This window comes from Alligator mississippiensis, chromosome 9, assembly GCF_030867095.1.
Source record: "Alligator mississippiensis isolate rAllMis1 chromosome 9, rAllMis1, whole genome shotgun sequence".
NCBI classification, from domain to species: Eukaryota; Metazoa; Chordata; order Crocodylia; family Alligatoridae; genus Alligator; species Alligator mississippiensis.
In genome coordinates, this window is record NC_081832.1 from 2,842,540 (window position 1) to 2,869,953 (window position 27,414).

General features: G+C 57.3%; 1 protein-coding gene across 3 annotated transcripts; it reads right to left on the minus strand.

The window, feature by feature from the left end:
- Positions 1–748: 748 nt before the first annotated feature.
- On the minus strand, positions 749–27,414 carry SAMD10 (sterile alpha motif domain containing 10). 3 transcript variants are annotated; one of them, XM_059713190.1, is made up of 5 exons: positions 26,992–27,414; positions 15,491–15,675; positions 7,338–7,506; positions 3,258–3,398; positions 749–2,446 (listed from the first exon to the last, which is right to left on the minus strand). In XM_059713190.1, the coding sequence occupies exons 1-5, from the start codon at positions 27,053–27,055 to the stop codon at positions 2,424–2,426; spliced, it is 582 nt and encodes a 193-aa protein (XP_059569173.1). In that variant the 5' UTR covers positions 27,056–27,414; the 3' UTR covers positions 749–2,423. The 3 variants fall into 3 exon arrangements, with proteins under 3 accessions (XP_059569173.1, XP_059569174.1, XP_019350797.1); XM_059713191.1 differs by lacking the exon at positions 26,992–27,414 and adding an exon at positions 21,569–21,846 and having other exon boundaries at positions 749–2,403; XM_019495252.2 differs by lacking the exon at positions 26,992–27,414 and adding an exon at positions 21,569–21,828.

The following is a 27,414-nucleotide window of genomic DNA, read 5'->3' on the forward strand; positions in this document are numbered from 1 at the left end:
TGCGTGCTCCTATTCTGCTCATCGCGGCTCCCCCAGAGCACAGATTATGACCTTTGCAGCCGTGCTCAGCATTGCTCTGGCGTGGACAAGCCGGCCCAGGATGCTGTTAACCTTGCAGACGCTCTGGGCAACCACTGAGCAGGAAACAGCCAGGGATCATCCCAGCCAAGGCTTTGTCTACCCGGGTCTTAAACACCTCCAAGGATGGAGACTGCACCACATCTCCAGGTAACCTGTCCCAGTGCTTCACCACCCTCCTAGTGAGAAAGTTTTTCCTAATATCCAATTTAAACCTCCCTTGCTGCAACTTGAGTTAGCCAATCAGGATGCAGAAAAAACGCTGGGTGATTTAAATGACCTGCCGTGCACCGAAGAACTTGCAAGCACTGATGTCCTAGTTCATGCTGTGTTCGCAGCTTGTAGAGGAATCCGCTCTGCCCTTCACCACAGCACGGGAGCATTTCACCCAGGGACACTGACACTGCCATCTATTTTCCTAGCTTGGTCTGAATGACTGCAATTAGTCCCGGGATAAAATGGCTTTCCCCAGCACAAATGCAATGTCTGTTTGCATTCTCAGAGATCCACCGGATGAGGAAGGTACCACAGTCCTCAGTAAGCTCTCTCCCTGCTCCATTACCCTTACCTTTATGATTTTTCATCTTGTGTCCAGTTTCAGCTTCCAGCTCTTACACGCTCCTATCTATAAGCCATCCTTTGAAGCAGGCTCAAAGACTGGACACATTCATGAAGAAACCCAAAATCTGTTACTTTATTAACAGAAAAAGAGCTATAGCCATGGGAGGAACTGGTCATTGCAAATAGATTGCCTGGTTCTAGTCAAGACAACAGGCCAGTAAGACGGGTTTCTTTCCTTGTTTTTTTGGTCTGAGAAATTTGAGGTGGCAAAGCCAATGTGGGTGATAAAAGCCAGGGTCCTGGCTCCATAGGGTCGCTGACACCCCTGGCTGCTCTCTGGGTGCATAGATTGGCCCCGGTCACTGTAAGGTACAGAAGAGTGGAAAGCTTAAGGTTCGGCAAACGAAGAACACCCCTTACCCCCTGGCACAAATCCTAGGGTTGATGCTTCACCGTTTCCTATCAGCCTGCCAGTTTGTAAGGCAGAGGATCACAGGCAGCTGGTCGGGGAACTCTGTGTTACCAGGACAGATTGCAAAAAGGGTGCCTCAATGTGAGGGTGAGAAGAGGGCTGCTCCTATCCATCACGTCCTGGCTTGCCGGGCTTTAGGAGTGCCAGGATCCACCTGGGCTGGAGCTCAGGTGTGATGTCCAGGTGATTGCATGGGGCTGGGGAATCAGTATTTGGGAAGGAGCACAGTGAATGCACGTGGCGCAGAGCGGGAGGTGAGAGAAAGACAGAGCCTGGTGCAGGACTTCCCAGGGAAGCTGAGGGACAGGGGAGGAATATTGCACCAAGGAGCCCTCAGTCTGCAACCCTGGAGCCCGCTACCATTTCCGCTGCCCGCCAGAGACCAACACGGACCCGTGGAGCAGCACGAACTCTGGAGATGCAGATGGCCTGGGCTTCGCTGTTAGGGCAGTGGCCAAGGGTTTGTCCAGGCTGCATTTCCACACTTGTCAGAGATGAAGATCCCACTCAGCCCTGCTGGCATCACTGCGGTCCTAGGTGTGGGGGGCACCCACAGAAGGTGGCCCTGACCCCCCAGTTCTGGCTGGCTTGCATGCCCCCAAATGAGAGCAGAACAAAGGCAACCCAGCGAGCACATCCTGGCCGTGCATCCTAGCAGGCGCAGCAACCTCCCTGCCTGCGGCGGGCCTGGCCTGGTCTCTGCCAAAGGGATGCTCTCATTTCCATTCACGAAGTGGAGCCAGGTCCCAGCGGCTTGGCTCTGCCTTCGCATTCTCTGGCTTGTCCAGTCATCTCATTTGCTCCTGATAATGTTATCTCCTAGGATACTGGAAGACGGCCCAGTCGGCATTGAGACAAACGCTTCCCACGTGAGCACTGAGGTACTGAGATGAGTCAAGTCCGCAGACCTGCCACCAGCTGCCCGGGGACCGGTGGCCCTTTGGGCATCACCTGCCCGTGCCATGAAGGATGGCACTGCTACTCCATCCCTCAAACCAAGCGTCTCTGGCTGCTGCCTCCATCGTCCATTCCCCCGCGACAGGGCAGCGGTGCCTACGTCCTGCCAAGTGTCTGCCTTATTCTCGGCCCTGTTTGCTGGAGAAAACATCTGTTCTCTGCACAGAAAAAGGGTGATAAATAGAGAAAGAGAGAAAGAGAAAGAGAGAGAGAAAGAGCAGCCCCTGGACTGGTTGGGAAGCTGTCTCCTTGTCTTCCAAGCATGCTATTCAGGCTGTCGTATCTGCGCTCCGCAGTCCATCCCAGAGGTGCTCGGTTCACAGTGTAGGTTCAATCTGCCAAACAGATGGTGCGGCTAGGAGATGTTTCCAAATGAAGCTGGAACAAGGAGGGGTGGGGGGGTAAAGGCTGAGCTGGGAGCACGATACCGTCAAGCAGTGCTCGCTGCCAAGCCCCGTTGTAGCTCCCGGGAGACACCTCCCATGGCATTGTCTACCCCTCTGGGCTGAAAGCCGGGGGCCCTGGGGTCGGACCCGCCTTTGCTCTGATTTACACGGGGAACATGCAATGCTGCAACAGGCCGGAGGAAACCGTGCCACCCAATTCATTGTCCCGTGTCTCCTCCTGCTTCCTCGCTGTGGGCTTTTATCTTGCACTGGCAGCGCTTGAGCCCTGCGCAGGGGCGAGCAGCCTACGGTGCCACAGATGGGTCGTATGCAGGTACCTAGGACCTGGCTGCAGCTCACTGACCTAGCAAAAGGCACGGATGCTTTGCTTTTGCTTTGCAGCTCAGTCCCTGCTCCTGTGGATGTCGAGGGCACAACGCCTGGATTCTTATCTCCTCCCAAGGCAAACTGCCAGTCAGTAGCAGGAAGGGAACCAAGGGCCCATGGGAGGACCTGGCTGGTACTCCCCACCAGCAGGTGGGAAAGACAAAGCTGGCAGCACAGCTGAGCCCTGGGATGCTGCAGCAGCTCTCCTGGGTGGGACCTGACTTCATCCTTGCTGGGATTTTGTTGCAAGGCAGGCACTGCCATGCTCGCTGCCTCCAAGCTGCAGTGGAGCTGGAATTCACCCACCAGTCCCCATCCCAGCCTGCCCAGTCCCTCTTCCCCTCTCCCACCCTGGCATTTGCCCCACGGCTGCAGGGTGAAGGGTGCAGCTGCCACCTCTGCCACCTCCCGGTTACCTTGGCTGAGCAGCTGCAGGTTACGGACCTCCTCCCGCACCTGGAGCTGCAGGACCTGCTGGAGGACCTCCTGCCGCTGCGACTCGTGGATGATGCCCATGCGCTGCAGCTTCTCGGCGTTGAGCCGCAGCAGCGCACGACCTGTGCGGCACAAGCAGAGAGGTCAGAGCCATGCAATAGGCAGCCCCCAGGGGCCAGTGAGCCAAGGAGGCCTCCAAGCTGCCCCCGTGCGGCTGTGACCACGGGCCGTGGGATGGAGCCGCAAACTTCATCACTGGGTGCATGGCCTGTCATTTCCATATGCAAAGTTTTGCATTGATGCTGCCCCGGGATGGTGTTTGCACTGCCTGCAATGATCTCAGGCTGTGGCTGCTAAGGCCAGTAGTGAATGCACTCACACAGCTCCCACTCCCTTCCTGGGGAGAGTCCCCACCCCCCACCAGGCTTGCTGTCCACACTTGCATGACTTGTTTGATCTCCAGGGTGTGCAGAGGCCCTTCCAGCTGGGATCACCCATCTCAGGCGTTTCCCCTGGACCGGACAGAGCTGGCACTCCATTGCAGGTGGCCATGGAAAGGACAAGCCAGAGCCACTGCATGCTCTTCACCTCGCACCCAGCAAGGCCAGTGCCGAAGAGACAGGGCAGGACTCTCCGGACAAGCGCTTGCCCTGGGATCACATCATCCCCAGGAAGGCTGGTGCCCAGAGGTGGGAGCTTTCTCATCCCCACTGCCCCGCTGCAGCAGGGTGTATTTTCGGTGAGCCCCCTCTCCACCCCGGCACACCAGCTATCCCACGCACTGCTTCAGACGTACCCATCAGAACACATTAGTGTCCGCATGAGCTGTGCCAGTCCGGGGGCTATTAGCAGAGCGATTTACAACCAACTTTTGTCCCTGTCTCCCTGAGTGCATTGCCTAATGCTTCCTTTATCTCCGATGCCAGGACTTGGGTGAGCTTGCATTAGTGTTTTATCATCCCCACAGGGCGGGAAGCTATGGCATCCCCCTTCCCAGCCCCAGTGCTCCCTTCCTCCCCACCCACCCCGGCAGCCCGCTCTGTTATCAATCTCTGTTGCACAGAACAGGCTGCACACAGGGCAGGGACCGGCCCAGCACGGTTGCTTTGTAAGGACTGGGGTCTTTTGTAGAGTCTCTTCCAAGAGAGCCTTGCCCCTGGAGGGGACCATCCTGGTGCCCTGTTTCCCCATCCTTGGCTCCTTCCATTCCCAGATACCTCACTGACAGCCTTAAAATATTCATCTTGCCGCACTGCTGACTGTCGGTCCCAATGTTCTTCAGCAAACCACCCTTTGCTCTTATTTAAATCGCCAAAAACTCATGTATGTGCAAAGTGCGATACCATTAAGCCGCACAAAAGGGCAATTGTCTCTACATGTACAAGCGCCCCGGATCACTAATTCAGGATGCTGCTGCAGCCTGGCTGCAGTGAAGCATGCTACTCAGGAGCCTACCTGGATGCTCAATGCCAGCACAAGCCATCACACCTGGACAGGTGGGCTTCTAGGCCTGGACTTGCATGACATGGGCAGGCTTTCGGCCATCAGAGGGCAGCAGGGACTGACTGGTACCAAACCTCTTGAAGGCAGGGGTTGTCCTGCTCTTATGCTGGGTCGGTGTATGACTACACCTAGTGATGGCCCAGCTGGAGCCTGCAACAGTTAAGCAGGCCTGTTCTCCAGTATAAAGTGCAGCAGGTCGATGTCCCGTCCTGGTTGTGCCTGCTTTGACAACCTGTTGCTGGTGGTGGCAGAGCCCTCCACCCGCCAGCACTCATGCCAGCCCTGCCAGCTGTCTGGCAGCTGCAACAGGCCCTTGGGGACCCTTCCACACCTGGCAGTGCTCATGGAGCTGTCTACTGGAGCCAGTGGGATCTCTGCTTTTGGGCACAACTTGGTCTATTGTGAAGGAGGGGGTATCGGTCTCAGCATGCACCGCTCCTCTGTGCCTAGGAAGTCTGTGGGAGAAGTGAGGCATTCCCTGATATGACTCTGTCCTGAGCACCTAGGATGGATCCACAACTGGAAAAAGCCCTTTGAGAGTTTTGCTAAAGATAGGGGAAGTCTCATGAAAGCTGCAGATCTCACCCGACAGTCACCTATCAAGGCAGGCCCAGCGCCAGGAGCTCTGTCGAGCTGGGTCTCATTCGGAAAAGGTCTGACTGGGAATAGGAAACCATCTCACTTGTTTGTGGAAGTGGTTCTTCTTTTGGAAAAGGCTTCGATGCTTTTCTTCCCCAAGTGTAACTTCCCGAGAACCAGGCACAAAGCAGAGTCACAAATATTAGCAGAGCATTTGTGAAAACCCCCAAACACTGGCAAACGGGGCTGTTTCGAATGCTGCAAAACAGGCACGCTAGGAGTTTGGAAACTCTCTGCCAACACCTGTCTGGTTTCCAGCCTGCCGCGTGTATCAGCTGATCTCATGAGATTCCTCGCTGTCTGGGTCAAAATCCTAGTGAAAGCAGTTAACTCCTGAGACAAAACCCAGCCAAGAGCAGCCTTGCAGATGCATTTGATTTTGGCCTATCTCTACAGTAAACTCCATGCCCTGTAAATCGTTCCTCAACTTCTTAGTTGCACTTTTTGGTCATGGCTGGACTCTGAGGAGCTGTGTCTTTATAGTTCAGGCAGGTTAGACTATCTGGCAGCATTTTTTTGCCTCTTCCTTGGCTTGCAGCGGCCTGGATGTAGTCCGTGAGGACTGACAAGGCAAAAAACTGATATTATGTGGAGCTGATATCTGTTCCCTCCATAAGCATCTCTGCATTTCTAATGACTCCTCCAGCTACTCCCAGTATTTCTGGCTCTCACTCCGTGGTGTGATGTGATAGGAATCCCACTGCTGTCACTGAGCAGGGCCGGCAAGCAGGAAAAAGGGTCCAGTGGCCATAGCATCAGACTGGGGCTGGAGAATGCAGTTTGACCCCTTGCTTAGGCATCATGTGTGCAATTCGCCTCTGCTCCCCTTGGCCTCCGTTCCCTGCCCACCGAATGAGAGCCCTGCTTTTCAGCTGCCCGGGGCATTGCAAAGATCTATTAATAATAATTGTGTAGCACTCAGCTCCAGATAAGGAAGATATCTAAGAACCTGGAGAGACAGCGTCTCCAGGGAGAGCTCCCGTAACAGGCAGAGCCGTGGAGTCAGCCATCACCTCTTTGCAAACCAAGCCCATGAGAGCCTAAATCCAGAGCTGGGGGGAAAGAGGAAACCGATTTTGGTGATTAAATTAAAAAAACCAAAAAAATCACACAGTTGGGCACAAGTCCTACGTTACATTCGTGCATCCGCTTGCAACTTCGCTGGCCAACTTAGTTCAGTTTAAAAGGCGGCTGTCCGGGTGCCAGGTTGGACCAACCCCTCGTTATCAGGGATTGTCTCTAATGAGCAGGGCTGGAGGAACAGGAAGGCAGGTATGGGGATGCCCAGCTCCTGTGCTGCCTGCCTCTCCTATCAAATCCCCCCCAGTCTTCTCTTCTGCAGACTAAATAAGCCCAGTTCCTTCAACCTTTCCCTACAGGTCATGTGCCCCAACCCTTGAACCATTTTTGATCCCCTCTGCTGGACTCTCTTCAACTTGTCCACATCCTTTCTGTCGTGGGGGGGCCCACAGCTGGACACTGGACTCCAGATGTGGCTTCCCCAGTGCTGAACAGAGGGGAAGAATCACTGCCCTCGATCTGCTGGCAACGCTCCTGCCGATGCAGCCCAGGATGCTGTTAGCCTTCTCGGCTACAAGGGCACACTCCCAGCTCATATCCATCTTATTTGCTCTCATCAGGGTTAGCAGAGCGCGAGGGAGGAGGTGGTAGGTTCACGGCTGCCTCTAGGACTTTGGGGAGGACAGCAATGCAATGTTTTGCCCTTGGCCTCTCACCACGGTGAGCATGGTATCAGCTACCCCGGGGTCACCTGCCATCCTCTTCCAGTTCCTCACCCAGATGGTAACATTCCCCAAACACCAGGGCCTGCTCGTTATCCTAACGAACCAAGCAGCTGCAGGTGACTCGCTTTGCTGAGCCCTCGGGCAGCATGCAGCCAGCCCCCGCGGCACCCCTACCTGTGATGGCGTGATGGGAGAAGGCCTCCACGTAGATGAGATAGTTGTGCGGGCAGTGCTTCTTCAGCCATTTGCACACGTCCTGCTGGGTCCACAACACCACTGGCTTGGTGAGGCTGCCCAGCGTCGGGCTGGTGTGGTACAGGCCGTAGTGGTCGCAGGCACGACCCTGTGGGGGTTCGGAAGCAGGACATGGAGAGAGGGCAGGGCGTTAATGGACTCTGGTAGCATCGTGCTCCTGGGAGCAGCCTCCCACTGGTATCCATGTGGCTGCCACTGCAAGCTCCATCCCCGGGCTGGGCACATCACGGGCCTGCATCAAGCTAATACTTTTGGCCACATGAGAGCTGCAAGGCTCTGGCTTATGATACAGAAGCATCGACTGCTGGCACTGCTGCTTTGGCAACTGTTAGGGAGGAACAGGGGGCTCTTCACCCTTTAAAACCCCCCTTTGGTCCCTGTGATAGGGGCCGTGCTGGCGCTGGGCACGGCCTGTCACTTGCCACGTCCTTCCCGTGAGCAGCAAAGTGCATGTGACGTCCCCAGGAGCTGCTGTGTGCAGCTGTCCCAGCCACTCCTGATGCTGCTCGTTAAGAATCCAATTAGCAAGATGGCTCAGGGCTGTGACACAGGATGCTCCAGCCAAGGAGCAGGGGCTGGCGCCTTCCCCTGCACTGGAGCCCAGGGAGGGGATGTTTCCCCCCCATCCACCTCCTTTATACAGGAGGTACCGAACTCTCTCCAGACCTCACCCGTGTCCTCCTGCCCCCAGGAGGGGTGCGATAGTGCCGGGGGAAGCTGGTTGCTTGCTCTGTCACACAGTGACTGGCTTATTTCCCTCCCCAGACTACCTCTCTACCAGATGCAGCTTTCCAGGATCTCCTTCCTGTCCCTGCTAAGAGATAGATCATAAAATCATAGGACTGTAGACACTGAGGGCTGGAAGGGACCTCAGGAGGTCACATGTAGTCCAACCCCTGCTCCAAGCAGGACCATCCCAAATAGATCATCCTCTGCCCAATGCAGGACCAGCCCCAACTGCATCATCCCAGCCAAGGCTTTGTCTACTAGGTCTTAAACACCTCCAAGGATGGAGACTGCACCACCTCTCTGGGTAACCTGCTCCAATGTTTTATTACCCTTCTCATGAGAGATGAGGGATAAGCCCCCTGCATCGTTCCCCAACTTTCCATGCCAGGAGCCCCAGGTGCAAGGTCCCGGCCTCGCTCAGACAGAACTCGCACCTGGGAAATGCACCCTTTCCCCCCAGGGCCTTCAGGCTGCAGATACACAGGATGGTCGAGACATCAGTTTGGTGGGGAGACCCTCACACCAGGCCCAGTGCCTCAGACCATCCCTTCCTCCAGGAGGCAGGGAACCCCAGTCACCCATCCTGTATCGGCCCTTGTTAGGGACAGCTCTAGGGACCGTGGGTCCTTGCTGCCCCAGCCAGGGTGTGAAGCCTGCCCGTGAGCCCGGAGCCACTGCAAAGTTTCCTTCCTCCCCTTTGTCTGAGAGACGCTGCAGCCCTGCAAGGTCACTGCAACCTGCATTAAGCTCAGGATGAAGCAAATTACATGTCATGAGCAGTAATAGCGGGGAGCTGACTACTCCAATTCTTCACGGGGAACGTTTCTGGCCGGCTGGAGCCCTCGTCCTGTCAGGAGCCCGTCCAATTAGACGGGGAAATAGGTCTGGGAGCCCAAAGTCCGCGGCTTCTTCAGCGCGCCTGAAAAATGAAGGGATAATGGCCCTGGCTGGAGCCTGGCACAGCTCACAAGCACCATTACAGGCTCCAGGAGGGCTCCACATGGCCCTGCCTGCTGCAGGTGATAACAAGGCCTGTATCTGCATGGCAGCGTGGAGTCAAATCACGGTCATGGATTTGATTGCTCCAGAGTGGCAGAGGCTGCGGTCACGGCCCCCGCCCGCCCGAAACATTTGTTTTATCCATGCGAGAGTCTGGGGGTGCAGTGTTTGCAAAGGGAAGAGAGCAGGGAAGTGAGGGGTCCGCTCTTCGCTCTGCTGAGGACGCGCGGTGTGATGAGTTAGGGCCGTTCTCTGCACCGCGGGGCTGGGCTGCACAGACGTGGGGCTGCGAGGTAAGATGGGGCATGAGCTCACTGCTCCTCCAGTCACTGTATTTATGAGCATCAGCTGCAACCCAGCCTGGGCTGGAGTTTCCAAGTGAGAAGATATGGCAGGAGCGGTGACAGATAATTGGAGACCAGCAATAGCAGAACCTATAGTTGAGGAGGGAGAATTAAAAAAAAAAATGATCCAGGCAACTCCAGACCTGTTTGACTGGCCTCAGCTGCACACACCAGGCTTTGAAGAGGTTTTCCAGGAAGCAATAATTAAAGGCAGACTGATCCGTTATCTTTCTTTGATCCGATCGGTGATTTTTTTACACAAAGGGGATGCAGGAGGTCAGGGCTGCAGCAAAAGAGGAGATACAGTAGCATGGGGGAATGGAGAAGACGGGGGTTAGCACAAGAACCGTAAGCGGGTCCAGCGCCTGGCAAAGGACGAGCTGCAGTAGGTGGTGTGGAAAGGGAATTAGTGGTCTGAGGAGAAGGCACTGACCGAGCTCGAGGACCTGTCTGGGGATTCATCTCATTCAATATTTTCATACTGACACGCGCACAAATGAGGAGCGGGCTAATGAAATGTGCTGATCACGCCAAGCGGGGATGCATCATCAGTGCAGAGAGGCCTGGGATATCCTATAGGAAGAAGTGGACACCATGGAGGACTGCAAGAAACAAAATGGGATGGGATTTAGGAACACAGCTGTGCCCACGGGGGGGGGGGGGGCTGATAACGAGGCTGTCTGCTCCCAGCTGGTTGCTAATCAGGCAGAAACAAGTGAGGTGGGGAAGATCTTGGCCGTGCCAGCTCGTCACAGATCCCACTGCTCTGCTGCAGCCATGAGAAAGGCAAAGCCAGCCCTGGGATATACCAGGCCAGGCATCTCCAGGAGTGATAGGGAAGTAGAAATATCAGTGCCCAAGGCCTCAGTGAGACCTGATCTGGAGCGCCGTGTGCAGGGGAGGTGGGTTTGAACTGGAGCAGGTGCAGAGACGGGCTGGGTGTGGGACTGGGGAATGGATGCACAACTGGAGTCTGGCTTTCTAATCCCAGCAAAACACCAGGGGAGAGGGGATGTGGCTGCTCTTTACAAACCCATTGTGGGGGTAAGCCGCAGGGAGGGACGAGAACAACCCAGGCTTCAGGACAACGTGGGCACAGGAGCAATAAACTGGCCTCATGCACATTTTAGGCTGGAAATCAGGCATCAGCCGGAGGAGTGAGGTGTTGGGGACAAAAAGCTACCCCGATCTCAGTTGCTGAAGGGGGTTCTAGGCCAGGGCTGTGCCCGAGGGCGGGTGACCAGGCTCGGTGGCCTTACAGGTCCCTGCATGTCCTGCGTTCCTAACATGTCCGGAGCATCCGTCTGGGAAAACAAGGTGTCGGAGGCAGTGCCTGGACGTGGAAGGGTGGGCAGGAGCCTACCCGTGTGTGGAAGGGCAATGGTACAGACTTCAGTGTCCCTGCATCGGCTGCCTTGTGTGAACACTGACTAATTAAGCATGCCTAATGAAGGAACAGGCCTCATTAGTGGAGCAGGAACTTCAGACGTGCGGCTGCTACTGAAACTAATGACACGGCCCTCAGAGAGGCCAAGCCGGAGGCAGCACGAGGGCAGCCGGGAGATTGGACGGCAGCCCCAGCCCTACGTAGGACCGCACGGCTGTCCTTCCTCAGCAGTGTCCCTGTAAACCCACGTGAGTCTCGTCCCCGTGGACTCGAGTGTTAGAGCAGGGGCTATGCGGGTTGTAAGGTGGGAGTGTCTCCATCCCGCCCCCCGTCGCACACAAGCAGTTGGATGCCTGAGCAGACTTTAGACAAGAGAAGGGTTTTCTTAAGTACAATTTTCACGTGATGATGGACAAGGCTAGAGATGGACAGGAAATGCGTTGTCCTGAGTAGGAGCAGCTTTGAGTTTCCCATTTCCCCCCATTCTGCATCAGAAGGAAATGAAGATCTTGATGTTTTTGTGTGCGTCAAATGAGCAAGAGCCTCAGCCCAGCATACCCCGGTGTCCTCGGGCAATGTGCTCACCTGGGATGGGGGAGATCCAGGATCCCAGAACTGCTGGGGCTGCCTAGGAGCAGGGACTTGGACCAGCAGGTCCCCTCCACCCCACTCCCAGCCCCGGAGGCTGGTGGCTGGAGGTTATTTGCTATCACAACAAACGTTAACCTGCCTATGCAAAGCTGGGACAAGGAGGGGAAAGCGAGTCCAAGCACAATCAGGGTTGGAGGACCAACTCAAGGAGCAGACTGCAGATTCCTGGTGGTTAAACTTATTTTTGCAAATTGGCAACCACCTCTCTCCCCGTGCAGCTGCCTCGAACATGACTGTGCAGCCAAACAGACGCACCTGGAAACAAATCTCCACGAGCATGAAATAAAACCTCTCTTCTCCCACTCCAGACCAGCCCCATCCCTCCCCACTGACCTGGGCAGCTCCAGTTGTCACCGTGGGGGTCCTTACACTAAATAAAGGTCCAGACAGGTCCCTCCTGCCCATGCTGCCACACGCTATCGATTGGCAGGTTCTCTCTTGTCATTGCCGGATGATGGGAAGCTCGATGCGGGTCCCTGAGCTCGCGGAGGTGGTAAATGGGAAAGTGTAATGAATCAAGGGCTCATTTTCCAGCTGGCTGAACTAAATGGTCTCTCTGATAAACTCGCAGCCATGAATATCAAATGCTGGCATTTAAGGGACCTGCTCTGAGGTTGTTCTCTACTGGAAGGAGACCAAGGAACCATCTGCAAGGTACCTGCCTTTTCATACCCTCTGTGCTAGGGGTCCTGTCTGCCAGGGCTGCAGGGCAGGGGTTTAGAATATAGTCAGATCACGTTGCATTAATTCACAGGGCTCTTCTTCACTTGTAGGGACGGTCTTTCTCGCCTCCAATCCCTGCGTGGCAGTCAGAGGTGTTAGAGATGCAAGTTGTTGGAGCAGTGAGTCTCGATGCTCAGCCAGCACCGGACAAGATGGGTCTGTACAGCAGGGCAGAGCAGGAGTGCTCCCCAGGCCCCTGCAGGAAAAGGGGTCACCAGCTCCCCTTCTCCAGCAGAACCTAGCTGGAGAAACCAGGCTTGGAGGGCCGAGCTGCCGGCTTCATTTTATCCCCTTGAAGGACAGCCGTTGCTAGCTGCAGCTGGGTTTTGGGTTTTTTTTTTGCTGAGCTGCTGCCTGCACTGACAGCCTGTAGCTCTCTGGGGAATGAGCACTGTGCTGGGCCTCCGTGGTAGGTCCCCCAGGGACCACAGAGACAAAGCTGCCTTGGAGGGGGTCAGGGAAGATTGTAATCCTGGGGTAATTCAGACCCTGGCTCCTGCTGCTCTACGGGGCAGAGGAGCAGTTTGTCTGGGCAGGATGCGTGTGCTCTGGCTGGCTGGGAATCCTCTGTCAGGATGCTTTTCCCCTGGGGGAAGCCTCTAGCGCCAGGGATGATTTCCCAGGGGAAAGTTTCAAACTTTGCAGAAAACTTTTAATTTGCTGTCAGGAAATGGGACCTCCCAGGTCTACACCTGTTTGGCCAGGGACCAGATCCAGCCCCTGGCGCTGCCCTGCGACTGCCTTTGCTACAGGAACCGGGCCACAGGCTGGAAGAGATGCAGCTGCTCATCCAGCAGTGAGGAGGGTGAATAGAAGCACCCCAGACATCACACGTAGCACCCCCAAACCGCTTGCCTCCAGCCTGGCCTGGCTTTGAGGGGACTCATGAGGGCAACCAAGAGTTGGATGGCTCGGCAGGTTCACAGATCACTCAAGGACCCCATGCAGAGGACAGCTGGGCCCAGAGCCAGCCAGAAACTGCAGCATGGGGTGGGCTCCTAGCAGCCAGGATGACATGCTGCATTGTGATATGAAAAGCAGGATTTAAACTACTGCTTCCTGAGATCGACCTCAGTATGTCGGGTACAGACAGAGCTGCTCTCTGCAGCCTGTTCAGCTCCTGCAGCCTGTTCAGCACGGGGTCTGCACTGGACCTGAAAAGCCATAAGATTTCCCTGCTCTATGAAATCCCCTAACCCCTGCTGCCCCCATGTTCCCTTTCTCGAGCTGCTTTCTGCTCCTGCTTGCTCCCTGCTATCCCCCACACTCCTTTCTCAAGGCGTCAGCCCCCCAGAGGTTAGAGAGACCCCCCAGCCTTGCACGGCAAGCCTGTTGATGGAGGCAGAAGGAGAAAAATCACTTGCAAACATAAGCTCGCTGCTTCAGTGCCGCCCTCGGCTTTTAGCAACACCGGGATGTGACGAGGCACATTGCCTAAATCAGGCTGAGAGATGCTGCAAAACGTGCCAGATTTTGCCTGTGGCTCTAGGACAGCTACTGCGGAGCTCCCCTCATTGCAAAAGGGGATGGGCTCTCTTCTGGCGTATCCAAGCCCCAGCGGGCCAGGAAGGCAAGACTGGGGAGGGGCAGTTTTGGGGAGCGCTCTTGAAATGGAGTGCTTGGCTTTGCAGAGGGACAAAGCCAACAGGACCCCCCTGTCCTGCAAGCAGAGGTACAGCCAGGCTGGCAACCCTCATCCCACCCTCGGCCAGGCTGGCACCCCAGGACCCCACAACAGTCAGCTCTGTGGGAGATGGAGAAAGAGAGCCCGTTTGCATGCACAAGCTGGGAGCCCTCCACAGTTCGTAGATGCTTGTGCTCCAACCCGCCCGCTCCTGCTGACACGGCGGGTCCCGATTCAGGAAGCAACGTGTGACTTCTGGTAGCTCACACTCGATGCGGTACCCCTCCGGCGAGCAGCTCGGCCCATACCTGACCCTGCCAGCCATTGCTAATTAAAAAGTAAATTGGAGGCATGTTTCCCCAGTGGTGGCACCTTCGTGACTTTTATGGAAATGGGAGACCCTTCCCTAGCTTGCTCCTGTGGCCCTAAGGCTGAGGGCAAGTGAAACTCAGGGGCATCTGACCCCCAAGTCTCTGGGCTTGGGGCTGCACGTAGGATGCCCACCAAAGTTTTGGAAGTATCTGAATCCCCAGGCTGGGATGGAGGATACTTGCCGCTAGCAGGGCCATGTATTGGATGATTCAAATGGATTTGGACCTGATCTGGCTAATTTGATCTGGGACATGAAAAATTTTCCTTAAAACTCCCCCCCCCCCCCCCAAGCCTCAGCCTTTGGTGTATCCAGTACCCCCATCCTCAGACCTCAAAGGCCCTCATTTAAGTTCAGAGCGTGTGTCTGCTTTATCCCACATCTCCCCCTGTGCAGCCCTCAGGGACCCTTGGATAAGCCCATTGCAGGCTGCACATGAAGCATGGAAGAAGGAGGAACATCCAGCCTTTTTGCAAGGCACCGCTCTCCACCCTTCGGTCTCCCAACGCGTCCTCGAAGGACGCTTTGCAACTGCTCCTCTCTTGCATAAGCCGTCAGCGAAGCGCTCCAGCAGCCAAAGGAGCAGAAGGCAAGCTGAGCCTCCCGGAAAGACGGGGGGAACCGGAGCCCCCCTAATCCCCAGAGCAGTCTCCGTGCGGTGGCACCCGCGTAAGATGGTGCTACCTTGGCTTGCCCTCTCTGGATGCAGCCCCCGGCAAGCTGGCTCCAGCTGAGCCTAATCAACACACTGCTTCGTGCTTCTATCCAGCTTTTCATCTTCAAAAGCCCTTTGCAAACACCAACAAGGCTTGGGAAGGAAAGCAACTTCGTCTCTCCGCCCCTTCCCTCCCCACGGAGGGGTTTCTGAAGCTCCCTTTGAATCCTGCTCTCTTTCAGGTAGACAATGCAGAGGCAGATGTGAGTGGGGGGCCCAGACTGCAAGATGCTGAGAGATGCTCCTGGTAGCATGGATGGGAGGAGAGGGAGCGCAGTCCTTTCCCAGACCAGGTGGAGACCAGGCCTCCCTTTGCTCATGAGGTGGACAAGCAGAGGGCGAGCTCAGAGGTCAGGACCAGCCAGAGCCTGCAGTGACGGGGACTTTATTTCATGCAAGGACACGGGGAAGGGTGTATGGAGGTGGGGGTGTTGCAATGGCCCCTGTAACCCAAAGGAGCACATCCCCCACCCCAGCACAGGCTGCAGGAGGGGCAGAAAGGGAACGCCCCAGCCCGGCGTGGCGGGTACCTGTGAGCCTTCAGTTCCCGGCTGCTGAAGGAGCTTGACCGTCCTCCCGCCGGCCGGCCGCTGGCTGCGCCCATCGTGCCAGGTGAGGCTGCTGCCCGGGTTCCTCTGCAGCCGGTAGTTGAGGTTTTCGGCCGACACCGTGTGCTCCAGCAGGTTCTGGCAGAAGCTGAAGTGAGCGGTCGAGGCTGGGGGAGACGGAGAACGGTGACATTGGGGTGAGCTGCCTTCACCAGGAAGCCCACCCCATCCCACCCCACGTGCCGCTTGGGAGCGAGAGGACCTGTGTCAGCAGGACCCGGGGAGGTGGCGGGAATGAAACATGCTGCAATGCCCACGGCACATCCCCAGCTCGTGGCTGAGCCCCAGAGGAGCAGCTTTTTGGGGGCAGGGAGTTACCACGGTCCCATGCAGAAAAGCAGCCGTGTCTGGGGAAGGCAAGTGAGGCCATTATACGGGCATCGCGGCTTGCTCCAGAGAGGCCTGGGGGACAGGAGTCATCCCCGCTCCTCGGAAGCAGCAGGAAAAACATCAGCACCTGGCATCTCTGAGTCTGGAGAAGCCACATGCCCTTAAAGACACTGGCTGTGGCCCACGGGGTTACTGAGGTGGAAATGATCTGAGACCTCAGATCATGGCTCTTAGCAAACCAACCGTGCCTTCCCCTGGACCCGCTGGTGGACGGGAGCTGCGGTGTGAATGCACACACAAGCTGGCTCCCAGGCAGATGCTGATGCGAGCCCCCTTGTTGCCTAACCAGGTCCCCTCCAAGCAGAGCCACGGTGCAGGGGCTCCCCGGCTGGCTCCGTCTTTGCTAGGGGCGATGCAGATTTAAACACAGCCAACTGGAGGCTTGTGGGAGGGAGGCAACACGGGATAAGCAGCCCACGGAGGATGAGAAGCCTCAGGCAGGGCAAAGTGCCACGTGGCAGGGAGGTGGATCCGCCTGAGCCCACGGCAGGCACTGCATGGGGCACTTCCCCCATGTCCTGACCCCACAGTTGCAGAGGGACCCCCAGGCAGCTCTAGATACCCCCAGCTTGCAGGATGCATGGCATAGCATTCGCTGGGAGTCCTGGAGAGGCTGGAGCTCTCTGCTGTGGGACTAATCCTGTAGGAGCTCAGAGACTTGGAAGGAGACCTGAGCAGGCACCACTGCAAGCTGGACCACTGTCAGGCAGGGAAGGGGAATAAAAGCCCTTGAAAACCCCCTTTCCAGCAGGGCTATATGCAGAGCAAGGCAGGGCAAAGGGCCCGGCAGCCCTCCCCAGGCCTCGACACACCTGCCCCTTGGAGCATCCTCAGTCGGGGACGGCTCAGCCTTTCAGGTCCGTGCGTGGAGGGCCGGACCCACCCACCAGCCGGGCTGAGACGCTGCCTCTTGCCACTTCTCAGCCGGCACATGGAGCGAGCTGCCGTTACCGTGGCAACAGATGCTCCGAGAGCGGATCTGCACCGCGCCGTCTTGCCAGCACCATCCTGGCCCCCTGCTGCCCCCCAGCCACCCCCCCCAGGCCGGTCTGCCCCCTGCCCCCAGGCGACTGGTGGGAGAGCCCTGTCATCTTTGCACGAGGATGCCGGGGCACCGGTGCCGTGATGGAAGCAGGGGAAGTTTCCAGCCCACCCCGGTCCATGCAGCAAAGGCACATCTGGAAGGTGAGAGCAATGGTCCAGCTCCTTAGCTGGGTCAACCGGGGGTGCTCTCTGATGTGTGGCCAGAGCAAGGCTCCTAGCACCCTAACGAGACACCCCAGCTGCTCTGCTGCTGCACCCCAGGCTTTGCACTGAAGAGCAGGATCAGTGATGACAACTCCCTGGTCTGGCTCCAGCGCATCGCTGGCCACCCGCGCGGTCTCAGGGGACCACTGGACCCTTCTTCACCCCAACGCAGCAGCTCACGTGCCCCCTTGCACGTCAGCAGCAAGAGTGGCAATGCCAGGGTGTTTGAAAGACTCAGAGGAAAGGTGCTGTGGAAGTGATGAGCCATCTTTCCTTTGACTCCAGCCTGAACTTGGGCTGCTAAAAACTCGAGGAGATGCTCCACACAGAGGGAAAGACACCGCTGCCCCCATGTCCCCTCATCTCCAGGTGCCTCCTGGGCTTGAACATGGCACAGATGTCCTATTTTTCTTCATGCACTTTGATTCCCTGTTTGCAGAGACTCCGGTAGACACAGACCCCAATGCTCACCCCTCGCTGCTCAGCCCCAGCACTGCCACCGTGATTGCCCCCATGGTGCTGTCATGGGGAGGTGTGTTGGACACCAGGTTTGCAGCACGGTTTAGTTCGTTGCTGAAAACTGGCGTAGCTCGGGGGTGAGGGGGATCCGCTGGACCAGCTCCTCCAGGGAGGGGAGACCAAAGCAGTTGGTCCCAGCCATGGAGCCAGTTTATATGAATTTGCCAGTTTATATTATGAGCTATGGCATGGAGCCCAGTGAGGGAGCAGAGGTGAATTGGGCACCCTGGGGCTCTTGGATAAGGGGAAATGCCCCCCTCTCCCTCCTATTCCCAGATGGTTTGAAGGGGCAGGAGAATTTCCCAGAGATTATAACCAAGCCAGAATAACCTGTGCATCTATCTCCTCTCCTTCATAATGCACCGTGATGCCAAAGCACCTACAATAGTGTGCTCATCGGCATACCTGCGCACACACAAGCTGTCAGCTCCTGTGCACTTACATGCAGCACGACTGTGCACATGCCAATCCACAGGTGCACGCATGGATTTGCACGTGTACGTGAAGGCCAGAGTCGAGGTACAAGCAGGCCAACGTGTGCATGTGCACTGTGACGTTAACGCACTTGCACTCTTCTGTTTGTGTCTTACAATTAAAAGGCAAAGCCTTCCTTCAGGGAAGGAAAACAAAGCCTGTGGCAAGAATGAAGCAGCCGTATTAGAGACCCACGCGCCCGTCTGCTCCAGATAAAAGGCAGGAGGCTTTACATAAGCTCTGCTGATCCTGCAAAGCAAACGCTAGCAGCCTTCCTCGTCTCACCTGGTTCAACTACAACGAACAGTCGGCAACCAGAGAAGCCCCAAAGGGAAGCTCCCGGCAGAGAGCACCCAGCACCCTGCAGAAATGAAGGGGTTCAAGAAAGCACCAATCCTCTTGGGCACTCATCACTACAGTCAGGATTTCTAAGGGAGAAATCCCCCAGATTAAAACCCCATCCCAAAACCAAACCTTTGTGCAACGGGAAACGAATTCAAGGAAAATCCCACTCCCGGGGCCCCTTTGTGCTGGGCAGGAATGAGCCTGTCTGAGGACTAGAAGTAATGGAAAAGAAAAATGGGGAAGATGAATATCCAACCGTTCTCGAGCCTGATTAGGTTGTCGCATGCTCTTCCCAAGGGAATCACAGCAAAACAAGCCTGGATGGGACCCCAGGAGGTCACCGAGTCCAACCGCCTCATCAAGGCAGGGGAGCGGTAGAAATGCCCGGCAGCTGAGCCATTTTAATCTGGTTTAAGAAACCCCTGGGGCAAACGCTGCAAAAAAGCAATTGTGGTCCCCAAAGAAGGATTAATGACCCAAGAGCCATTCCTGGTGATTGCGAGCCTCAGAAAGGGAGCGCCCTCCCTTTATTAAAAGAAAAGCACGCCGTACGCAGGAAGGGAGCGAAGCCTTTTCCACTAATTAAGAAATAAACCAGCTCAAAGGAGGGAAAATGAAGCGGGAAACCGAGCCCATCGGAGGAGATGCTTGCTAAATGTGCCATGAAGGCCGGGACGAGCCTCGCACCGAGCGAGCTGTCAGCTCCCGGGAGCCCTTGGGGGAGATTCCTGCCTGCAAGTCACTTAAGCTCTTCTCTTGTTTTTAATATAACAAATGGGGCGAGTCTTTTATGGGAGTGCAATTATGTAGGAAGTACGCGGAGAGCAAAAGCAAACCCCTGCCAGGGCCTAACAACAGAGTTCCTGCCCGCGCTCAGAGGGGCACGCTGGAGAAACCAAGCGCGAGTGATACACCAGGGACCAGCTGAGGCCTTGGGACTGATCCGAAGCCAGGGGGTGGATAGCTGAAGGATCCCCCCTCCCATGTCAGCACGGACAGTGAGAGAGGAAGGATGCCGGTAGCCGAGCTGAGATGCAAGCGCTGGTGATTAGTCCCCAAACGGCCTTTCCAGAGGTGAGGAGTGGGCTGGGGGGGGGTGTGACCGGCACCGCATCCCCTCTGCTGTCTTCCCCCTTTGCTCCCCAGTCACCACAAAGCAGCAAGGCTGGGATACCTCTGTCTACGCTATGGTTTCTATGCCGCACTAAAGGGACATGCTTTTGGCCCACTGGTCGCAAAGACTGACCAACATCAGCGCAAACAGGGAAACTGAGGCACGCCACTGAAACAGCTGGGTCCAGCCGGACAGCTGGGAACTTCCCCCGACTCCCAGCGGAGAGGAGTTTCTCTCACCCGTCTCTCATGCCACTCCACATCTTTGCCACAGCCCTGGTTTTATGGGCTGAGCACGAGCAAGTGCAACTCTTTTGCTTTCCGAAGCAGCGTTTCAAGCAATGCAAGGCAGCGATGCACTCGCCGCACATGCGAGAGGCTGAACGGGGCCCCGGAGAACACATGCACAGCTGCCCTCGAGTCAACAGAAGGTGCTTGCCTGCACCCAGGAGTGAGATTTGGCTCGAGGAGCGTAAGAGCAGCAGGCTTTCGCAGCGGGAAGGTGCGGGACTTTCAATCTGCTCTCAGCAGCTGGAGGTCCCCGCTCGGAGGCAGAGTTTACGGCAGACTTCTCTGCAGCGGGGAGCCAGCACACGGTGGTGGCCTCGGTCCAAGGATGCTTGCACCTCAGTGCCTCCTTTCCCGTTCAGCCCAGGTCAGCAATAAGAAATCGATTTCCAGGAAATCCTAACTCAGCCATAAAATCTCGCTTTGGGCTCTGACTTGGCAGGAGAAGGTTTCAGCCCAGGAGCAGGAGGTTTATATAAAGCAAAGTTGACCTGAGATTCCCAGGTGCCCGGCGGGGGCAGAGGTGTTTGCCAGGTGATGCCAGGAGAGCACGGGGCATGGCTTTTGAGATGTGAGCCTGGCAAGACGTGTTCGCCGATGAACCGCATGTATGTCAGGCAGCACACGTGGCAGAGCAGGTGGTGGTCCAGTGCTGACCCCTCCGATCTGCATACAATGCATGCATGATGTACGCGTCCGGACTGGGCCGGGGCTGCAGGAGCTGGCTCTGGCTTGAGCCCCAGCAAGGAAAGGCGGCCTTCCCGTCACTGCACCCCAGCTCCAGACTCAGGCCCAGCACCACGTGCCATGCACAAGGCCCTGACAAAGGAGCAAGAGCTGGACTCGGGCCTGGAAACAGTAAGCAGCCCGTGTAGGGAGCTGCGAGGCAAGGATCTGTGTCTGCAGGTGATCACGGAGCATCTGCGGTGGAGCAGCTGAGGCTCGTGGGGCAGCAGGGAGAGCGGGGTATCTCTGCTCCTCTAGTCAAACGTGGCTTGAGGCGAGTCAGAGATGTCACAGAGAGGAGCAGATGGGAGAAGCGGGGTGGGGGGAGAATAAAAACGACGCCGAGAAGAAAGGCAGCCGCACGCAGAGAGCCCAAATGGATGCACGGCCCGGTGGAGAGGCAGCCGCTGCATTGTAACCCACGGCTCCAGGGCAGCTCTCTGGAAGCTTTCTGCTTCCTCCTCCGGGAAACTCGGCCATGCTAAGCGCCGCGATGCTGGTGTCCTGCTCAATAGCTCGCTTAGCAGGGGCCGGAGCAGGCTGCTGCCAGGGCAGGGAGCAGGGAGCAACGGCAAGGGGTGCGAGCTCTGAAGCAAGGCACATGGGCGGTGAGAGGCAAACTCTTCCCTCCTTGCAGAGCGCAGTGGTGCAGCCCCTGTCCAGACCCAAAGCACTTGAAATCCATCCTCCCCGCCATCCTCCTCCCCTCTGACTGTCACATCCTGCCGTCTGGCTTCCCCCGGTGCCCCTTGCCAATGCAAACAGCTCTGCCCGCATCGCCTCCCCCCTCAGCCCAGTACCTCCCCCTCTGGGCCAAACTCCAGGCTGGTAGATGCTCAGCCCTGGAGGATGCCAGCAGCAAGTTGGCCCCGTGCCCTGCAGGCGAGCTGGCCTCACCTTCCTCAGGTGCGCCGTGAGCTCTCCGCAGTTCGGAGATGCAGCAGAGGGAGGGCCGGGCTTGCTGCATCCTGGCGAGCTCTCAGGACCGGCTGTCAGGAGCTAGCGGCTGTGGTCCTGCTGTCCTCACACCTCTTCCACACTCGACTGACTCCCCTGATTGCTTCAACCCTCCTGCCAACGAGCGGTGGGCTGGAGCCGCGGCCTGCGTGCCCGGACGGCTCCCGTACCAGCCAGCAATTACCGGAGGGGGATTAAGAGCCTGGCATTCTTCACCGGCACAAAGCCCTCCTCCTGCTGACAGCACCGCCGAAGCCCCGAGCCCCCCTCTCCTCCGTGCCGCGGCCCTCAGACAACCCCCCTCCTCCCTGAGCTCGTTCACTGGCGTGGCTGCTGGGGGACACGGAAGGACAGAGCGTGAATGACTTCTCTTAAAAGAGCTGGATCCACGAGCCCGCCGGAGCCCAGGACCTGCCTGCTGCATCCTCCGCTCGCCCCTTCTAATCCTAGCAGTGGAGAGGTCTCCTGGCGTGACCCTGGGCGAGTCGCTTAGCCTCTTGAGAGATAACGGCTGGCAAGAAGGGCACAGCCAGTTCCCCGAAGCCCTCGGGGGATCAGGACAACGAGGAAGGCCCCAGAGTGAAGGGCTACCCTGGGCTCAGCCTGCGTCTCCTGCGGGGTCACAGGAAAGTTACTCCATGCCTCAGTTTCCCCATGCTATTCTTCCCTTTTTGCTCTGCTGGGCAGGTCGTGCTGGTGCCAGGGCCCAGGGCAGGGGCAGCATCCAGGGGCACCATCCTGGAGGGAGGCACTTGCACTGTGCTGTCCTGGCTCCCTCCCCGGCTGGGCACAGGACAGTGATGCCAGGCTTGAACGGGCTTTGCACGTGGGGGAACCTCAGGACCCTGCCAGAACCAAATGGGCAAAACCCCATGGCCAGCACAGCTGTGTCCAGAGGGATCTCCCCTCTTCACATGTCTCCCTTACAGGGCATGAATCGGTCATGCAGACGTAGCCAGACTGCCAGTGAGGCTGGCACACAATGTGGGGAACTGCACCTTTAAAGGTCTTGCCAGAGCCAGCTGGTCCCAGCTCTTGCTTTGCACAGAGGCTCACACCAGGCTGTGCCCAAAACCCAGAGGCTGAGCAAAGCAGACCTGGTGAGGCTCTCTGGCTCAGAGTGATTGCTGAACACCACACAGCAGACTTTGATTGAATGCTGGGGGGTGTAACTCCCCCCTGCCCGCTCAGGACCTAGCCTCACACGCTGCCCTCAAGGTCTACAACCCTAGCAGAGGACCCCAAGGGGACAAATTGCTCCTCACTCTTGTGAGAAAGGCAACTATTAACACGGCTCTACCCTGGAGATGAAGGAACCTGACCAAGGCCATTGAGAGAGTCGGTGTCAGAGATGGGGCGGCAGCTGAGGAGTACCTCATCCCCATCCACAGGGGCTTTGCACTTCCCCAGACCTCTGTTGCCCGTCTTGTACGTTCGCTTCTTCCTGCCTTGCCAAGCAGTGCCTCACAATGGTTTCAGCTACGCCAAGCTAATGCATTTCCCCCTCCATACCCCGCACACCCGCAAGCCTCCACCTACTTCCCTCTCTCAGTGCATTTCCTAAACAATAAGTCGGGGTCTGTTCTCCGCTGCAGACCCTCCCCTCCAGGCAGAGGGCCCCTCCTCTCTTTAAAGGGGCTCTTTCCACTGTTCAGCTTCTCCGCCGAGGTCCCTTTGCCAACCATTGCTCTGTCAGACAAGACATAACAATTTGTGAAGCTTGTCTTGGAGACCCTTATTTCCCTTGGGGACCTGGCACAGCCCTTCCAGAACTACCTCCTGCCAAAGAGCACAGACCCGGCACGTCCATTTCACAGAGCGGGAAAACAGAGGCTGCAAAGATAAGGGACTCTCCCAGGTTCTCGTGGGACCAGCAAGTCCTGGGACAGCACCTGGCCAGGCCCTGCCTCCTGGCACCGTTTTCTTTTATTTTCTATTCTAGTTATTTGACAAGCAAAGCTGCAAAGACCCAAGGACCCCTTCCCCCCCTGACTTTCTGCATCTTTCCTACCACTCCAGAGCCACCCCCAGAAATGGAGCTCCTGGCCCCATGTGCAGACATCTATTTTGGGTGCTTATCTGGTCCCGGGCACTGCACACCAGCACAGCAGCTTCCTGCCCGAGGGAGCCTTGATATGAATCACCTGATCCCCCTCCACCAAGCCCAGACACCTGCTCTCACAGGGACGCTGTCCCCAAACAGGATGGCCATAAAGGGACACAGCACCTCGTTCCACCCCTCCGCCCCTGCTCTAATCACCAGGTAGCACTCTCTCCTTCGAGGCAGGTTTCACCGAGTTTCTAGACACTGGTGCAATGTAGAGGAGGGAGAAGATGCAGCTGCTCACCCTGCTAACCTGCTCTTCCCCTCTGCAGAGCCTGAAACCACAGTCTGCTCGTCTTCCCTCGCTGCCCTTTTGGGTATCAGCTGGGCCTCTCTGCCAAGGCAAGGCAGGCAGAGAGGAGGACTGGGGCCAGGCAGCTGGATGCAGACCTAGACAAGCTGCTTTCTGTGAGGGGCAAGAGGAATGGGAGCTCCTGAGCGGTGCATGCCTCTGGACTTGGCTTTAGGACCTGAGTCTGGGACTGGGAGTTCACTAGACTCCTTCCAAACGCACAGCAGCTCCGACTTGTTTTCCCCTAAGTCACTTTTAATGCTAGGTTTACGGACTGGCTGGCTGAAAAAGAAGTGCTACATGATCTCAGTGCAATAACAGTCACCGCCGGGAATGGCAGTAATGGAAAACCCTAATAGCTTGTGAATCCTGGAGGAGGCAGCCTGCTCTGGGGCTGGCATCTCGGCACAGGACGCGGTGAACGAGACGGTGCCAGTGCCCCAGGGAAGGGCGTGCCCGTTGTTCTGAGTCAGATGCTGTTTGATCACTACCTGCTGCCCTGAATTGTCTCAGAGCATCCTTTACGTGCCAGCCTTGCCCGGAACAAACCAAAAGCATGCAAAATTAGCAGCAGGATTCTCCCATGGCAGAGAGGAAGGATGCACTGGGGATTAGGGCACAAGTGTGAGGTGGCAGAAGTGCCAATTCAAATATTTCCTCTGCCACAAAGAGCTGGTGTGACTTTGGGAGAGTCACTTAGCCTCTTTGGAGAGAAGAGCTGGAAAGAACAGCACAGCCAGGGGGGCCAGGAGATTAAATCCATTTGCACTGGCGAGGCGCAGTGATGGGGACCAGATAAGCATCCAAAATAGATGGCTGCACATGGGGCCAGGAGCTCTATTTCTTGCTGCACCCCCCCCTTGCAAAGCATGTTTTATGACCAGCACCGTCTGGGGAGCAGGCATTTGGCACCTAAGGGTGCGAGAGACTTTCCACCATCACAGAAATGGATTGGTGGCTAAGACAAACTAGAAACCGGTTGCCTTTTCCCTCCCTACCAGTTTGCAGAGGAGAAAAAGCAATCCAGACTCTTCTGAGACCCCGCTGGAATTCATCACCTCCTCACCACCACTTACTCCTGGCATACCGCAGGTGCCGGGAGAGCAAAACCACTGCATTATCCTACTCCCACCCATCATTAGGATGGGAGATTTCTACCCTGCCCCCAGACGCAGAGTCTTGGGCACTGGCTTCTAGTGATGTGGCCGTGCTGAAGAGCTCCCCAGAGCAGAGCTAATTGCTAAGACCCTCCTTATATTATCTGATTTCTTTAATCGCATGCTACTCTGAGCAAATTTAGCTGCAGGACATGCACTTTGCTCTGCTCTGAGTGCCCCATGGGCTACGGGGAGGTTTCACGCCTTTAACTGGAGAGAAGGACTGATGCCAATGAACCAAATTCATCCCTGGTGCAAGGCCTCTGAGTGCAGCAGAGCGGCAGCAGGGATGAATCTGGCCGGTGAGTAACTGAATACCCTATCTGGGATTAGCATAATCCTAGGATTCCAGATTGGCTTCCTTTTTTAATTCTCTCCCATTGAAAATTTAAGCCACACATCCCTCGCCTTTGCTTTCTGAGGGATCAGGCCTGGGCTTTGCCTGGCCCTTTCAGCAAGGGAGGAAAAGAAAAGCAAGATGCAGATGCTTGATTCTGCTCCCTGCATCAGATTCCCTCTTTTGTTTTAAAAACTAAACCACGGCGCCAGGTAAAGTGCCAGGAACAACAGTGGAAGGGAGCGGGAGCCGTTCGCGTGAGCGAGCGCAAGCCAGAGGAAAGTAAAGGCTACGATATATCAGCTTGATTTATCTGTATGTTTTGGAGAATTTCCCTCCAGGCCAGCTCTGGAAGGCTCCCAAGAAATACGCATGCTTTCCAAATGGAGATAGCGTCCCTAGGATGAATTGGGCTCCTTGGTTTTTAAGTGACAGGCCCTTTGTTTAATCTACGGAGCATTTCCCAGGGCAGAGCGATATTTCAAGTACACTGAAGATGAGACAACAAAATGAGCACTGCAGTCCAGCCCCGGAGGAAGGCAAAGGGCCGGGGCCAGCCCGGACGCAAGAAGCCTGTGGACGTATAATAGCGAGGGCTCAGGCTGCATCTGGACCCAGCCCTGCCGTCCCGCTCCCTGTCGCCTGCAGGATGAGCAGCCCTGCATTAGCGCTGCGTCTGGATCAAAGTCTGGGGGTGCGGCTGGGCACCAAGAACCCGCCACGGATCCAAGCCTGGGGGAGCAGGATGGGAGATCCAGCCAGGGACTGAAGTCCAGTCCCCTTTAGTGCAGGGGGGCTGGACCTGATGATCTACAAGGTCTCTTCCAGCCCCTAACTATGAATCTAAGGATCTGGGGGAGCAGGATGGGGTGCAGCTAGTCACCACCAATCAGCCATGGATCGAAGCCTGGGGGAGCAGGACGGGGGTCACCGAGCACCAGTCACAGATCGAAGTCTGGGGGAGCAGGACGGGGGTCACCAAGAACCGGTCACAGATCGAAGTCTGGGGGAGCAGGATGGGGGTCCCCGAGCACCGGTCACAGATCGAAGTCTGGGGGAGCAGGACGGGGGTCACCGAGCACCGGTCACGGATCGAAGTCTGGGGGAGCAGGACGGGGGTCACCGAGCACCGGTCACGGATCGAAGTCTGGGGGAGCAGGACGGGGGTCACCGAGCACCGGTCACGGATCGAAGTCTGGGGGAGCAGGACGGGGATCCCCGAGCACCGGTCACGGATCGAAGCCTGGGGGAGCAGGACGGGGGCCACTGAGCACTGGTCACAGATCGAAGTCTGGGGGAGCAGGATGGGGGTCCCCGAGCACCGGCCAGCTTCCCCCGCACCCCGAAGCACCCACCTCGCTTCCCCGCCTTGGTCCCGGCCGGAGCATCCGCACCCCCGAGACGGGCCGGGCTCTCCTGCCCCGGGGACCGCGCTCGCCGGCCCCTGGCCCTCCCCGGGGCGGCGCCACTCACCGTCCACGTCCCGCGGGGGCCCGCAGCTGGTCCTCAGCGCCCCGGGGCCGCCGCCGGGCTGCATCCCGCCAAGGTCAGCATGGGCGCGGGCCGGGCAATGTCACGGCTCGCGGCTCCTCCCCGAGGCCGTGGCAGCGGCGGCCCCGCGCTCCCGCACCGCTCCCGGCTCCCGGCTCCCGGCTCCCGGCACCGCGGCGGCAGCGGGAAGGGTCCGCGGCCGGGCCGGGCAGGGCAGGGCAGGGCAGGGCAGGGCCGGGCAGGGCGTGCAGCGGGGCCGGCAGCAGCATCCGCGCAGCCAGCGCCGAGCCCACCCCTCCCCTCCCGGAGGCAGGGAGCAGGAGGGGGCATCCAGGCTGGGCTGCTTGAATAGGAGGAGGGATGCCGGCAGGTGGAGGGGAGCGGCGGCGTGCTTCCCCGCTGCTC